General features: G+C 48.4%; 1 protein-coding gene across 1 annotated transcript in view; it reads right to left on the bottom strand.

Moving 5' to 3' along the window:
* PPM1E (protein phosphatase, Mg2+/Mn2+ dependent 1E) overlaps window positions 1-11,065 on the bottom strand; it is a 139,613-nt gene extending 128,548 nt beyond the window's left edge. Inside the window, exon 1 of the mRNA XM_067472015.1 lies at window positions 10,587-11,065. Within this exon, the coding sequence (XP_067328116.1) occupies window positions 10,587-11,011 (425 nt within the window). The 5' untranslated portion in view covers window positions 11,012-11,065. The remainder of the gene's footprint in view (window positions 1-10,586) is intronic.
* Between the last annotated feature and the right edge of the window lie 2,300 nt (window positions 11,066-13,365).

Genomic DNA, 13,365 nt, shown 5'->3' with positions numbered 1-13,365 from the left:
ATCCTGTGATTATTCTGCATGTTTCATTCAATGCTTTTCCCTGATTTTAATCTACTGGGAGGAGACTGGTAACCATCTAGTGGGTGGCGTTCACAGTGTTCAACCTTATTTCTCTCACATTATCAGCAACTTCCTGTTGTACATCGGGGGGGGGGGGGGCAATGCCAGCTAGCTTGTAGAGTTTATCAACAGGTGTAGGTTTAAGACATCCTGTGATTATTCTGCATTTTTCATTCAATGCTATGTTCCCCTGGTTTGCATGGAGTGGTAGTTCTCATAATGGAAGGAAGGAAGAAGGGAAGGAAGGAGGGAAGAAGAGAGGGAATTAAGAAGGGAAAGAAGGAAGAAGGGAAGGAAGGAAAGAAGGAAGGAAGATGGGAAGGAATAAGGGAAGGAAGGAAATAAGGAAGGAAGAAGGGAGGAAAGGAAGAGGGAAGGAAGAAGAGAAGGAGGGAAAGAAGAAAGAAGAAAAAGAAGGAAGAAGGGGAGGAAGGTAAGAATGAAGGAGGGAGGGAAGGAGAGAGGGAGGGAAGGAAGGAAGGAGGGAAGGAAGGAAGGAAGGAAAGGAAGAAGGGAAGGAAGGAAGGAAGGAAGATCGGAAAAAAAGAAGAAAGAAGGAAAGGAATGAGGAAAGGAAGGAAGAAGGGAAGGAAGGAAATAAGGAAGGAAGAAGGGAGGAAAGGAAGAGGGAAGGAAGAAGAGAAGGAGGGAAGGAAGAAAGAAGAAAAAGAAGGAAGAAGGGGAGGAAGGTAAGAATGAAGGAGGGAGGGAAGGAGAGAGGGAGGGAAGGAAGAAGGAAAGGAAGGAAGAAAGGAAGAAAGGAAAGGAGGAAGGGAAGGAAGGAAATAGGGAAGGAAGGAGGAAAGGAAGGAAGGAAGATTGGAAGAAAGAAGGAAAGGAATGAGGGAAGGAAGGAAGAAGGGAAGAAAGGAAATAAGGAAGGAAGAAAAGGAAGAAGGGAAGGGGAAAGGAAGGAGGGAAGGAAGAAGGGAAGAAAGGAAGGAAAGAAGAAAAGAACGATGAGGGGAAGGAAGGACAGACGAAAGGAAGGGAGAAAGGAAAGTCAAAGATATCCAACAAGTCAGACATAGCCCTTAACATCCTCATCCTGTTTTTCTCGCTCTTGAGCCTTTCTCCTGTAGTCATTCTCCCAAAGTCTGCGCTCTCCTCTTCATCATGCACAATGCCTCCTCCAGAGACCCACACATGCCTTTTCCCTCTCCGGTTTCCGATGCCAACTCTCTTCTCTTACATAACTCTCCTTGACTCTTCACACCCATCACTGTTCCCTCGCATCTCTCAGGTCAAGACTCAGTGGAACAAAGGAAAACCCTTTCTACTGCACCAGACTATTCGCTTGTGTTGATCACTGCCATAGGAAATCGGTCTTTCCCAGCCTCTTGTGTAGATGCCAGAGGACAGAGCTGGTGACCTTCTGCATCTGATGCTGGTGCCAATCTTGTGGAAACTGAGAGGCACTCTGCACATGCTTGTGTTTACTTGCTTATCCATTTGCATAATCCTTGAAATATTAACTCATATTCAACTGCTTCTATATATGTGATGGAAGACAGACACCATATTTGCATCGGGCAGCAAAATGTCTTACGACGGATATACGCAATGCACTTTCTGAGGAAGAGATGGGGCAGAAGATCCAAGACCAAACACAGCAAGAACCCAGAGCATTTCAAGACATTTCTCCTTTTCGTTCTTTCCCTTCTTTTCCTCTTTCTTCCTTTCCTTCCTCCCTTCTCTAACTTTGAGTGGGGGTAGATCACAATGTCTCCATGGCTCTCTTTGTGGCTCCTTTCTTCCTCTGAACCTTCCTTCCCTCCCTCTCCCCCTTCTCCTTTTCTTTCTTTCCCTTCTTTTTCTCTTTGTTCCTTTCTTTCCTTCTCCAGCTCTGAGAGGGCCTACTTCACAATGTCTCTCTGTGGCAAAGTAGCTCTCTTTGTATCTTCCTTTCTTCCTTCCTTCCTTCCATCCTTCCTTCCTTCCTTCCTTCTCTCCCTCTACTCCTTTCCTTTTTTCCTTTTTTTCTTTCTTCCTTTCCTTCCTGTCTTCTCTAACTTTAAGTGGGGGTGCCTTATAATGTCGACGTGGCTCTCTTTGTGTCTCTTTTCTTCCTTCCTTCCTTCCTTCTCTCCCTCTCCTCCTTTTCTTTTTCCCCTTCTTTTTCTCTTTCTTCCTTTCCTTCTTCTCTTCTCTAACTTTAAGTGGGGGTGCCTTATAATGTCGTCGTGGCTCTTTGGGGCTCCTTCCTTCCTTTCAACCTTCTTTCCCTCCCTCTCCTCTGTCCTTCTCTTCTTCTTTATTTCCTTTCTTTTCCTCTTTCTTCCTTTCCTTCCTCCCTTCTCTAACTGAGTTGGGGTACCTCACAATGTCTCCATGGCTCTCTTTGTGGCTCCTTCCTTCCTTCCTTCCTTCCTTCCTTCCTTCCTTCCTTCCTTCCTTCCTTCCTTCCTATCTTCTTTCCCTCCTCCTCCCTCTTCCGTTCTCTTTCTCTCTCTCCCTTTCCTTCCTCCCTTCTCTAACTTTAAGTGGAGGTACCTTACAATTTCTCCATGGCTCTCTTTATGGTTCGTTCGTTCCTTCCTTCCCTCCCTCTCCCCTCCTCCTTTTCTTTCTTTCCCTCTTCCTTCCAATTTTCTTTCTCTCTCTTCCTTTCCTTCCTTCCTCCCTTCTCTAACTTTGAGTGGTGGTACCTTACAATTTCTCCATGGCTCCCTTTATGGTTCATTCGTTCGTTCGTTCCTTCCTTTCCTCCCTCTCCCCTCCTCCTTTTCTTTCTTTCCCTTCTTTTCCTCTTTCTTCCTTTCCTTCCTTCTCTTTGAGTTGGGTACCTTACAATGTCTTCCTCTTTGGGGTTGGTTCCTTCCTTCCTTCTCCCCCTCCTCCTTTTCTTTCTTTCCCTTCCTTTTCTCTTTCTTCCTTTCCTTCTTCTTTTATCTAACTATGAGAGGGGGTACCTTACAATGTCTCCATGGCTCTCTTTGTGGGTCTTTCCTCTCTTTCTTCCTTCCTTCCTTCCTTCCTTCCTCCCAACCTTCTTTCCCACCCTCTCCCTCTCTCCCTCTCTCCTTCTCTTTTTCTTTCCTTTCTTTCTTTCTTTCTTCCTTTCCTTCCTCTCTTATCTAACTTTGAGAGGGGGGCACCTTACAATGTTTCCATGGCTCTCTTTGTGGTTGGTTGGTTCCTTCCTTCCTTCCCTCTCCCCCTCCTCCTTTTCTTTCCTTCCCTTCTTTTCCTCTTTCTTCCTTTCCTTCCTCCTTGTTGAGTTGGGGCACCTTACAACGTCTCCATGGCTCCCTTTGTGAGTCCTTCCTCCCCTTCTTCTTTCCCTCTCTCTTCCCTTCTCTTTTTCTTTCTTTTTCTCTTTCTTCCTTTCCTTCCTCTCTTATCTAACTTTGAGAGGGGGCACCTTACAATGTTTCCATGGCTCTCCCTGTGGTTGGTTTGTTCCTTCCTTCCTTACCTCTCCCCCTCCTCCTTTTCTTTCCTTCCCTTCTTTTCCTCTTTCTTCATTTCCTTCCTCCCTTCTCTTTGAGTTGGAGCACCTTACAATGTCTCCATGGCTCTCTTTGTGGGTCCTTCATCTCTTCCTTCCTCCCCTCCCTCTCCCCCTTGCGCCTTCTCTCTCTGTTTTCCGTCATCGAGGGGGAAAGCCTTTTGGGGAAACGAGCTTCCGGGGCTGAATCCTGGCTAACATTATTTTTAGCTTCCGGCGGTTCCAAAACGAGCTCAAAGCCTCATGCTTTATTGAGAGAAAGCTAATCCTAGAAACAGAGAATGGATGGGGTATGTGTGTGGAGGAGAGATAAGAGTGGCCTGGAAAAGAAGGCCACACTCTGCACACGCCCAGACACACCTTCTCCTTTGTTATGGATCGGCACATGCTGGGAGGGTGCCTGGGACATCTCCCAGAACAACAGAGGAGCCTTAGGGCATCCCTTCCTCTGATGCGCAGGTGCCATACTTCCTCCAGGACGGAGCTGGGAAGCTGTAATGATCCATTAATCTAATTCCAGGGCTAAGTGGGGCAGGGCATGTGAGAGAGAGAAAGAAAAGAAGGAAGATGTACTTGTCTTCTGAAAAGATTTTCAACACTTTTATTTGAAACTAGCTGTACCCGCCATGCGTTGCTGTGGCCAACTTTCCCTCCCTCTTTCTCTCCTTCCTTCCCTTTTTCTTTCCCTTCTTCTTTCTTCCTTCTCTACCAGTATCTTTTCTTGCTTCCTTTGCTCTTTGGTTCCATCCTTGTCTCTTTCCTTCCTTCCTTCCTTCCTTTCCTCCCTCTTTCTCATTTTCGTTCCTTCTCTCCTTCCTTCCCTCTTTCACTTTATTTCATTCTCTCCCTCCTTCTCTCCTCCCTTCCTTCTCTACCCTTCTTTCTTTCCTTCTCTCCTTCCTTCCTTCTCTATCATTCTCTCCCTCCTTCTCTCCTTTCCCTCCTCCTCTACTCTTCCTCCTCTCCTTTCCTCTTTCTCTCCCTCCTTCCTTCTCTACCTTTCTTTTTCCCTTCCTTCTCTCTTTCCCTTCTTCTCTCCCTCCTTCCTTCTACCTTTCTTTCCTTCTTTCTCTTTTCCCCTCCTTTTTTCCCTTCTTCTCTCCCTCCTTCCTTCTCTACCCTTCTTTCTTTCCTTCTCTCCTTCCTTCCTTCTCTACCTTTCTTTTCCTCCTTCTCTACCCTTCTTTCCTTCCTCCTCTCCTTTCCTCTTTCTCTCCCTCCTTCCTTCTCTATTCTTTTTCCCTTCCTTCTCTCTTTCCCTTCTTCTCTACCCTTCTTTCTTTCCTTCCCTCCTTCTTTCCTTCCTACTCTCCTTCTTTCCCTCCTTCTCTACCCTTTTCTCTCTCCTTCCTCCTCTCCTTCCCTCTTTCCTTCTCTACCCTTCTTTTTCCCTTCCTTCTCTCTTTCCCTTCTTCTCTCCCTCCCTCCTTCTACCTTTCTTTAATTCCTTCTTTCTCTTTTACCCTCCTTCTTTCCCTTCTTCTCTCCCTCCTTCCTTCTCTACCCTTCTTTCTTTCCTTCCTTCACTCCTTCCTCCCTCCTTTCTGTGTATGTGTTTTGTGTGTATATGCATATACGTGGGTATATATTTGTGTTTGTGTGTATATATATGTGTGTGTGTGTGTGTGTGTGTGTGTGTATATATATATATATATATATATATATATATATATATGTGGTTTTGCGCGAGCGTTGTAATGTACACTATTTTTTTTTTGGTTTTTTAAGTCCCTTCCGCTGTGTTTTTCAGTGTTTTTATGAGTGATGGTCACTCGTTGGCCTGAGAGGTGTCTTGTGTCCAAATTTGGTGTCCATTCGCCCAGTGGTTTTTGAGTTCTGATAATCCCACAAACGAACATTTCATTTCTATTTATATAGATTATCCTATTATTATGAATCGGATAATGTTCGAGACTTGTTTTATCTTTGCACTCAAAATGCCACCTAAACAAATAATGTTTTTTGTGTTGTCAAAGGCTTCCATGGCCAGAATCACTGGGTTTTTGTAGGTTTTTGGGCCATGTTTGGGAAGCATTCTCTCCTGACATTTTGCCTCCATCTATGGCAGGCATCCTCAGAGGTTGTGAGGTCTGTTGGAAAGTAGACAAGTGAGGTTTATATATCTGTGGAATTTTGTTACTGTTTTGAATTGTAATGTAAATATCTGATATCTAGGCAATGGCAACCATTCATCAACTGGGAGGCAAAAACCCGTGAAACCGTGAGTCCGCGAAGTAGCGAGGGAACACTGTAAACCCCATTTTCCTTGTTTCCAAAAGACCTCACAACCTCTGAGGATGATGCAGGTGAAATGTCAGGAGAGAATGCTTCTAGAACATGGCCATACAGCCCCCCCAAAAACCCAACAACAACCCAATGTTTTGTGTGTTGTCGAAGGCTTTTATGGCTGGAATAACATAGCCATACAGTCGAGAAAACTCACAGCAACCCAAATAATGTTTTCATTTATAATAATAATAATTAATAATAATAATAATAATAATAATCCGCGAAACAGCGAGTCTGCGAAAAGTGAACCGCGAAGTAGAGAGAAGACTGTAAACCCCATTTTCCTTGTTTCCAACAGACCTCACAACCTCTGAGGGTGCCTGCCATAGATGCAGGCAAAACGTCAGGAGAGAATGCTTCCCAAACATGGCCATACAGCCCCCCCCCCCCCCCCAAAAAAACCCAACAACAACTCAATGTTTTGTGTGTTGTCGAAGGCTTTCATGGCCGGAATAACATAGCCATACAGTCGAGAAAACTCACAGCAACCCAAATAATGTTTTGTCCATTGCAGCAAAACTATCATAAACATTGGTGGCAGTCAGGACAACAACCTAAATGCAACATAGTCTCAGCAACAATAGATAACAATGTATCTTTCCTCCCTTCCATCCATCTCTTTCTTTTCCTCCTTCTCTTCATTCTCTTGTCTACCTTTCCCTCATCTCTATGACCATCTTTTCTCTTCCTTACAACTCTTTTCCTCTTTTTTTCCACTTCTCTCTCCTTTTCGTCCCTTTCGTTCTTTCTCCAGGATCTTTCCCTCTTTCCTTCTTTTTTTTCTCTAAGATCCCTCTCGCTTTCCTTCTCTCATCTCTCCTTCCTTCTCTTTCTTCGCATCATTTTCTCTGCTTCTTTCCTTCCACCTCCATTTATCTCCCTCCCTCTTCCACTTCTCCTGTCTCCTCCAAGATCTCTCTCTCTCCTTTCTTTACATCATTTTCTTTCTTTTTGTCTTTCCTTCTTCCATTCCTCCCCCCCCCCCCCCAGGATTTCTCTCTCTCCTCCTCCTGCTGTTATCTCTCCTTCCTTCCTTGTTTCTCTTTGGTCACATCATTTTCTTTGCTTCCTTCTTCCCTCCCATCCTCCTTTCTTCAGGATCGCTCTCTCTTCACTCATCTCACTTCTTTCTCTGCTTCTTTCTTTCTATCCTCCCACCTTTCCTTTCCTTCCTTCGGATCTCTCTCCTTTTTCTTCACATCATTCTCCTCCTCCTCTTCTTCCCTCTCTCTCCTTCTCCAATCTTTTCTTTCCTCTCTTCTTTCTTTCTCATGACCTCTCTCCTGTCATCTTTCCTTGTCTTTCTCTATCTTCACATCATTTTCTTTGCTTCTTTCTTTCCACCCCCTTTATCTCCCTCATCTCTCCGTCTCTCACCTCTTCCTTTCTTCTCTCTCTCTTCACATCATTTTCTCTTTCTTCCTTCTTTTCCACCCTCTCTTCTCAAGGATCCCCCTCTCCTTCTTTCTTCTCTAGGATCTCTCTCTCTTTCTCACATCTCTCCTTCCCTTCCCTACTTCCCTCCCCTCCTTCTCCAGGATCTCTCTCCTCTCTTCCCTCCCTCTCATCTTTCCTCATCTCTCTCTTTCTTCTCATCATTTTCTCTTCTTTCGTCTTTCCCACCCTCCCTTCTCAAGGACCCCCCTCTCCCCATCTTCTCCAGAATATCTCTTTCTCCCATCTTTCCTTTCCTCCCTTCCTTCTTTCTCCAGGATCCTTCTCTCTCCTTCCCCATCATTCTTCACACTATTCTCTCTGCTTCTTTCTTCCCTCCTTTCCCTCCCTTTCTTCCTTCTCCGGGATCTCTCTGTCTCCTTCTCCCATCTCTCCTTTCCTCCCTTCCTTCTTTCTCCAGGATCGTTCTCTCCTCCCTTTTCTCTTTCTTCCCACTATTTTCTCTTCTTTTTTCTTTCCACTCCCCTTGATCATCCCTCTTCTTCTCTCCACATCTTCCCTCTCTCCTTCCTTCCCTCTCTCTTCCTTCATCCCATTTTCTCTGCTTCTTTCTTTCCCTTTTCCTCCCATCTCAAGGATCCTCCTCTCCTCCTTTCTCTCTTTCTTCACACAATTTCCCTTCCTTCCTTCCTTCCCTCCTCTCCCTCCCATTCTTCCTTCTCCAGGATCTATCTCTCTCTCCTTCTCCCATCCCTCCTTTCCTCCCTCCCTTCTTTCTCCAGGATCTTTTTCTCTTTCTTCCCACCAGTTTCTCCTCTTCTTTCTTTTCTTCCTTCCTTCCATTCCCTTTATCTCCCCCCTCTCTTCATCTTTCACCTCTCCTTCCTTCCCTCTCTTTCTTCCCCCTTTCCTCTCATCTCAAGAATCCCCCTCTCCTCCTGTTTTCTCCAGAATGTCTTTCTCTCTTCTTCCTTCCCTCTCTCTTTCTCCACACCCTTTTCTCTTCTTTCTTTCCACTCCCTTTGATCTTCCCATTCTTCTCTCCATCTTCCACCTCCCCTTCCTTCCTCCCCTTGATCTTTCATCTCTCCTTTCTTCCCTCTCTCTTTCTTAATTTTCTCTGCTTCTTTCTTTCTTCCCCCCTTTCCTCCCATCTCAAGGATCCTCCTGTCTTCTCCAGAATGCCTTTCTCTCTCCTTGCTTCTCTCTCTTTCTTCACACCATTTTCTCTTCTTCTTCCTTCCCTCCCTTTCTTCCTTCTCCAGAATGTTTCTCTCTCTCCTTCTCCCATCTCTCCTTTCCTCTGTCCCTTCTGTCTCCAGGAGCTCCCCCTCCTCTCTTTCTTCGCACCCTAGTCTCTCCTTCTTCTTCCTTCCCTCCTGTCTCCAGGATCCCCCCTTTCCCCAGCTTTCTCCCTCCCTCCCTCTCTCCTTCCTTCCTTCTCTCTTTCTTCACACCCTGTTCTCTCCTTCTTCCCTTCCACCTGTCTCCAGGATCCCCCCTCTCCTCCCCCTCCCCACAGCTTTCTCTCTCTCTCCTTCCGTCCCTCTCTCTTTCTTCCCACCATTTTTTCTTCTTCTTTCTTTCCATTCCCTTGATCTCCCCCTTTTTCTCTTCCATCTCTCCTTCCTTCCCTCTCTTTTTCTTCACACCCTTTTATCTCCTTCTTCCCTTCCACCTGTCTCCAGGATCCCTCCTCTCCTCCTCTCCAGCTTTCTCTCTCCCTCCTTCCTTCTCTCTTTCTTTACACCCTATTCTCTCCATCTTCCATCTCTCCTTCCTTCCCCCTCTCTTTCTTCACACCATTTCCTCTTCTTTATTTCTTTCCTTCCCTTTCTTTCTTCTCCAGGATCTTTCTCTCCCTTCTCCCTTCCCTCTTTCTTCCCACCATTTCCTCTTCTTCTTTCTTTCTTTACTTCTTTCCATTCCCTTGATCTCCCTTCTTCTCTCCACCTTTCCTTCCCTCTTTCTTCACACCCTTTTCTCTCCTTCTTCCCATCCACCTGTCTCCAGAATCCCCCCTCTCCCCTTCCTCCCCAGCTTTCCATCTCTCCTTCCTTCCTTCTCTCTTTACTCCCTATTCTCTCCATCTTCCATCTCTCCTTCCTTCCTTCTTTCTTCACACCCTTTTCTCTCCTTCTTCCCCTCCACCTGTCTCCAGAATCCCCCTCTCCCCTTCCACCTCAGCTTTCTCTCTCCTTCCTTCTCTCTTTCTTTACACCCTATTCTCTCCATCTTCCATCTCTCCTTCCTTCCCTCTTTCTTTCTTCACATCCTTTTCTCTTCTTCTACCCTTCCACCTGTCCCCAGGATCCCCTCTCTCCTCCCCCTCCCCATCGTTCTCTCTCTCTCTCCTTCCTTCCTTCTCTCTTTCTTTACACCCTATTCTCTCCATCTTCCACCTCTCCTTCCTTCCTTCTCTCTTTCTTCACACCATTTTATCTTCTTTCTTTCCTTCCACTCCCCTTGATCATCCCTCTTCTTCTCTCCATCTCATCTTCCTTCTTCCATCTCTCTTTCTTCACTCCATTTTCTCTGCTTCTTTCGTCCCCCCTTTCCTCCCATCTCAAGGATGTCTCTCTCCTTCCTCCTCTCTTTCTTCACACCCTATTCTCTCCATCTTCCATCTCTCCTTCCTTCCTTCTTCTCTCTTTCCTCACACCCTTTTCTCTCCTTCTTCCCTTCCTCTTGTCTCCAGGATCCCCCCTCTCCCCTTCCACCTCAGCTTTCTCCTTCCTTCTCTCTTTCTTTACACCCTATTCTCTCCATCTTCCATCTCTCCTTCCTTCCTTCTTCTCTCTTTCTTCACACCCTTTTCTCTCCTTCTTCCCTCCCTCCTGTCTCCAGGATCCCCCATCTTCCATCTCTACTACCTTCCATGCCTCTCTCTTTCTTCACACCCTTTCCCCCTACTTCTTCCCTTCCTCTTGTCTCCAGGATCCCCCATCTCCCCAGCTTTCTCCCTCTCTCTCCTTCCTTCTCTCTTTTACACCCTATTCTCTCCATCTTCCACCTCTCCTTCCATCTCTCTTTCTTCACACCCCTTTCTCTCCTTCTTCCCTTCCACCTGTCTCCTCCTCCCCCCCCAGCTTTCTCTCTCTCCTTCCTTCCTTCTCTCTTTACACCCTATTCTCTCCACCTTCCACCGCTCCTTCCTTCCTTCTTTCTTCACACCCTATTCTGTACATCTTCCATCTCTCCTTCCTTCTTCTCTCTTTCTTCACACCCTATTCTCTCCATCTTCAACCTCTCTCTCCTTCCTTCTCTTTCTTTACACCCCATTCTCTCCATCTTCCATCTCTCCTTCCCTCTCTCTTTCTTCACACTCTTGTCTCCAGGATATCCCCCCTCTCAACCCCCCGGGAAGAGGAGCAGGGCAAGAGGCACTCACTACTTGTAGAGCTGCTGGAGGCAGAGGTCCAGGCACTCTCCCTCGGCCTCCTCCTCGGTGATGGGCTCCGAGAGCGGGCGGGGCAGCGAGGGCAGCGGCGGGAGGAGCGGCGCAGGCGGGGGAGGCGGAGGCGGAGGAGGAGAAGCCGGAGCAGCAGCAGGAGCAGCAGGAGGGGCGTCCTCGCCTCCCTCCGCACCGGGAGCCTCCTCAGGCCGGGCTTCCCCTTCCTCCTCTCCTTCTTCTTCCCTCACAGCTTCCTCTTCTCCTCCTCCTTCGATGGCTCTCCCTTCTTCTTCTCCTTCTTCTCCTTCTCCTTTCTCCTTGGGCTGTTCCTCCCCGAAGGGTCCGCGGAACTCGAGCAGGAAAAGCTCCAAGAAGCGGCGGTAGCTCCGCTCCTCAAAGCTGCAGGGCCCGCCCGCGGCCATCGCTTCGCATCGCCCGCAGGAGCAGCAGAAGAGGCAGAGGCAACACAGGCAGAGGCAGCACCCGCCGCGAGGAGCCTCCCTCAGACACTCCCTCCCTCGGCGCCCGCCTCCCGCCCTCTGGCCTGCCGCGGCTCTGTGCGCCCCCAAGACACGCCCCCTTCCCTGGAGGACACGCCCCCTTCTAATGCACGCGCGGAGGACGGTTGCTCCCCTCACAGGCCACGCCCCCTCCCCCCCGCCTCCCTGCACTTGCGAAGGAGGATTGGTCCCATCTGGGCATGCGCGGTACAAAGTGGGCGTTGCCGCCGCGTCTCCTTTCCCTCCCCCGCCTCCCTACATTTGCGAGGGAGGTTTGGTCCCATCTGGGCATGCGCAGTAGAAAGTGGGTCTTGCCGCCGCGACTTCCAAGCCACGCCCCTTCCTCTCGCCTCCCTTCACTTGCGAAGGAGGATTGGTCCCATCTGAGCATGCGCGGAACAAAGTGGGCTGGGCTTGGACTGCCGCGACTTATTACACACCCCAGGCCACGCCCCCTTCCCGCCGCCTCCCTGCTCTTGCGAAGGAGGATTGCTCCCATCTGGGCATGCGCGGCACAAAGTGGGCGGGGCTCCGACCTGCCGCGACTCCTCTCTCTTTCTTCGCACCCCAGGCCACGCCCCTTTCTCCTCCCTGCTCTTGCAAAGGAGGCTTAGTAGCATCTGGGCATGCGCGGTACAAAGTGGGTGGGACTCTGCCTTGCCGCCTCGCCTCCTTTCTTTCTTCGCACCCAAAGCCACGCCCCTTTCTCCTCCTCCCTGCTCTTGCAAAGGAGGCTTAGTAGCATCTGGGCATGCGCAGTACAAAGTGGGCGGGACTCTGCCTTGCCGCCTCGCCTCCTTTGTCTTTCTTCGCACCCCAGGCCACGCCTCTTTCCCCTCCCCTCGGAGGCCACGCCACCTTCTGGCCTGCGCCGCGCCTCCTTTCGCACCCCAGGCCACGCCCCCTTCCCCCCTCCTCCCTGCTCTTGCGAAGGAGGATTAATCCCATCTGGGCATGCGCAGTACAAAATAGGCGGGACTCTGCTTTGCCGCCGCGCCTCCTTTCTCTTTCTTCGCACCCAAAGCCACGCCTCTTTCCCCTCCTCTCTGAGCGCGGCCCTCGGAAGCCACGCCCCTTCTGGCCTGCTGCCGCGCCTCCCTTCGCACCCCAAGCCACGCCCCTTCCCCCCCCACGATTCCCTGAGCTTGCGAAGGCGGATTGGTCCCATCTAGGTATGGGCGGGGCTTTGTCTTGCCGCGACTCCTTTCTCCCCGGCCACGCCCCTTTCCCCCTCCTCTCTGCGCGCGGCCCTCGGAGTCCACGCCCCTTTCCTCCCTGCGCGCGCCAAGGATGGCACCTATCTGGGCATGCGCACTACAAAGTGGTAAAGGAAAGAGCCCCTGAGGTAAAAAGAGCGGGAAAAGGGGGAAGGCCTCCTCTTTTCGTCACCTTATTTTATTTTTTTCTGGTTATTTAATATTTAATAATGTTTATTTTACTTAAGTGATATTTGTCTCTACTGTTCTAATGTAGCACAAATCCTCTTTAAAACCATACCACGTATTTTTGACATTAATATTGAATTATAAAATATATACAGAAAGTCTATATATACTTCAGGTAAAATAGGCCCCAGAGAAGAAGAAGAAAACTGGCTTTCGCTGCTCCTGGGGTCGCATTTTGATTCTAAAAAGAAATATTCTATTCTTCAAACTACAAGAGAGGAGATTCCATCTGAACACGAGGAAGAACTTCCTGACTGTGAGAGCCGTTCAGCAGTGGAACTCTCTGCCCCGGAGTGTGGTGGAGGCTCCTTCTTTGGAGGCTTTGGAACAGGGGCTGGATGGCCATCTGTCAGGGGTGATTTGAACGCAACATTCCTGCTTCTTGGCAGAATGGGGTTGGACTGCATGGCCCATGAGGTCTCTTCCAACTCTATGATTCTATTATTCTGTGTATCGTTGAAAGCTTTCATGGCAGGAATGGCTGGTTGAGGGGTATGTCCATGTTCCCGAAGCATTCTCTCCTGACGTTTCGTCCACATCTATGGCAGGCCTTCTCAGAGGTTGCAAGGTCATATTATTAAATTATATTGAAAGGATATTATTATATTCTTGTCTCTTCACCACTGACAGTATTGAGCTGTGAAATCTCCCGCCCTTCTATCTTATCTATATAAATAGTAATGTAATGTTCGTTTGTGGGATTAATAGAACTCAAAAACCACTGGGGGAATTGACACCAAATTTGGACAGAAGACACCTAACAACCCAATGTATGTCCTTCACTCATAAAAACACTGAAAAACACAGCAGAAGGGACTTTAAAAGCCCCCA

This window comes from Anolis sagrei, chromosome 11 (assembly GCF_037176765.1).
Source record: "Anolis sagrei isolate rAnoSag1 chromosome 11, rAnoSag1.mat, whole genome shotgun sequence".
Classification (NCBI taxonomy): Eukaryota; Metazoa; Chordata; class Lepidosauria; order Squamata; family Dactyloidae; genus Anolis; species Anolis sagrei.
Note: the sequence above shows the minus strand (reverse complement) of the source record. Positions and strands in the feature narration are given on the sequence as shown.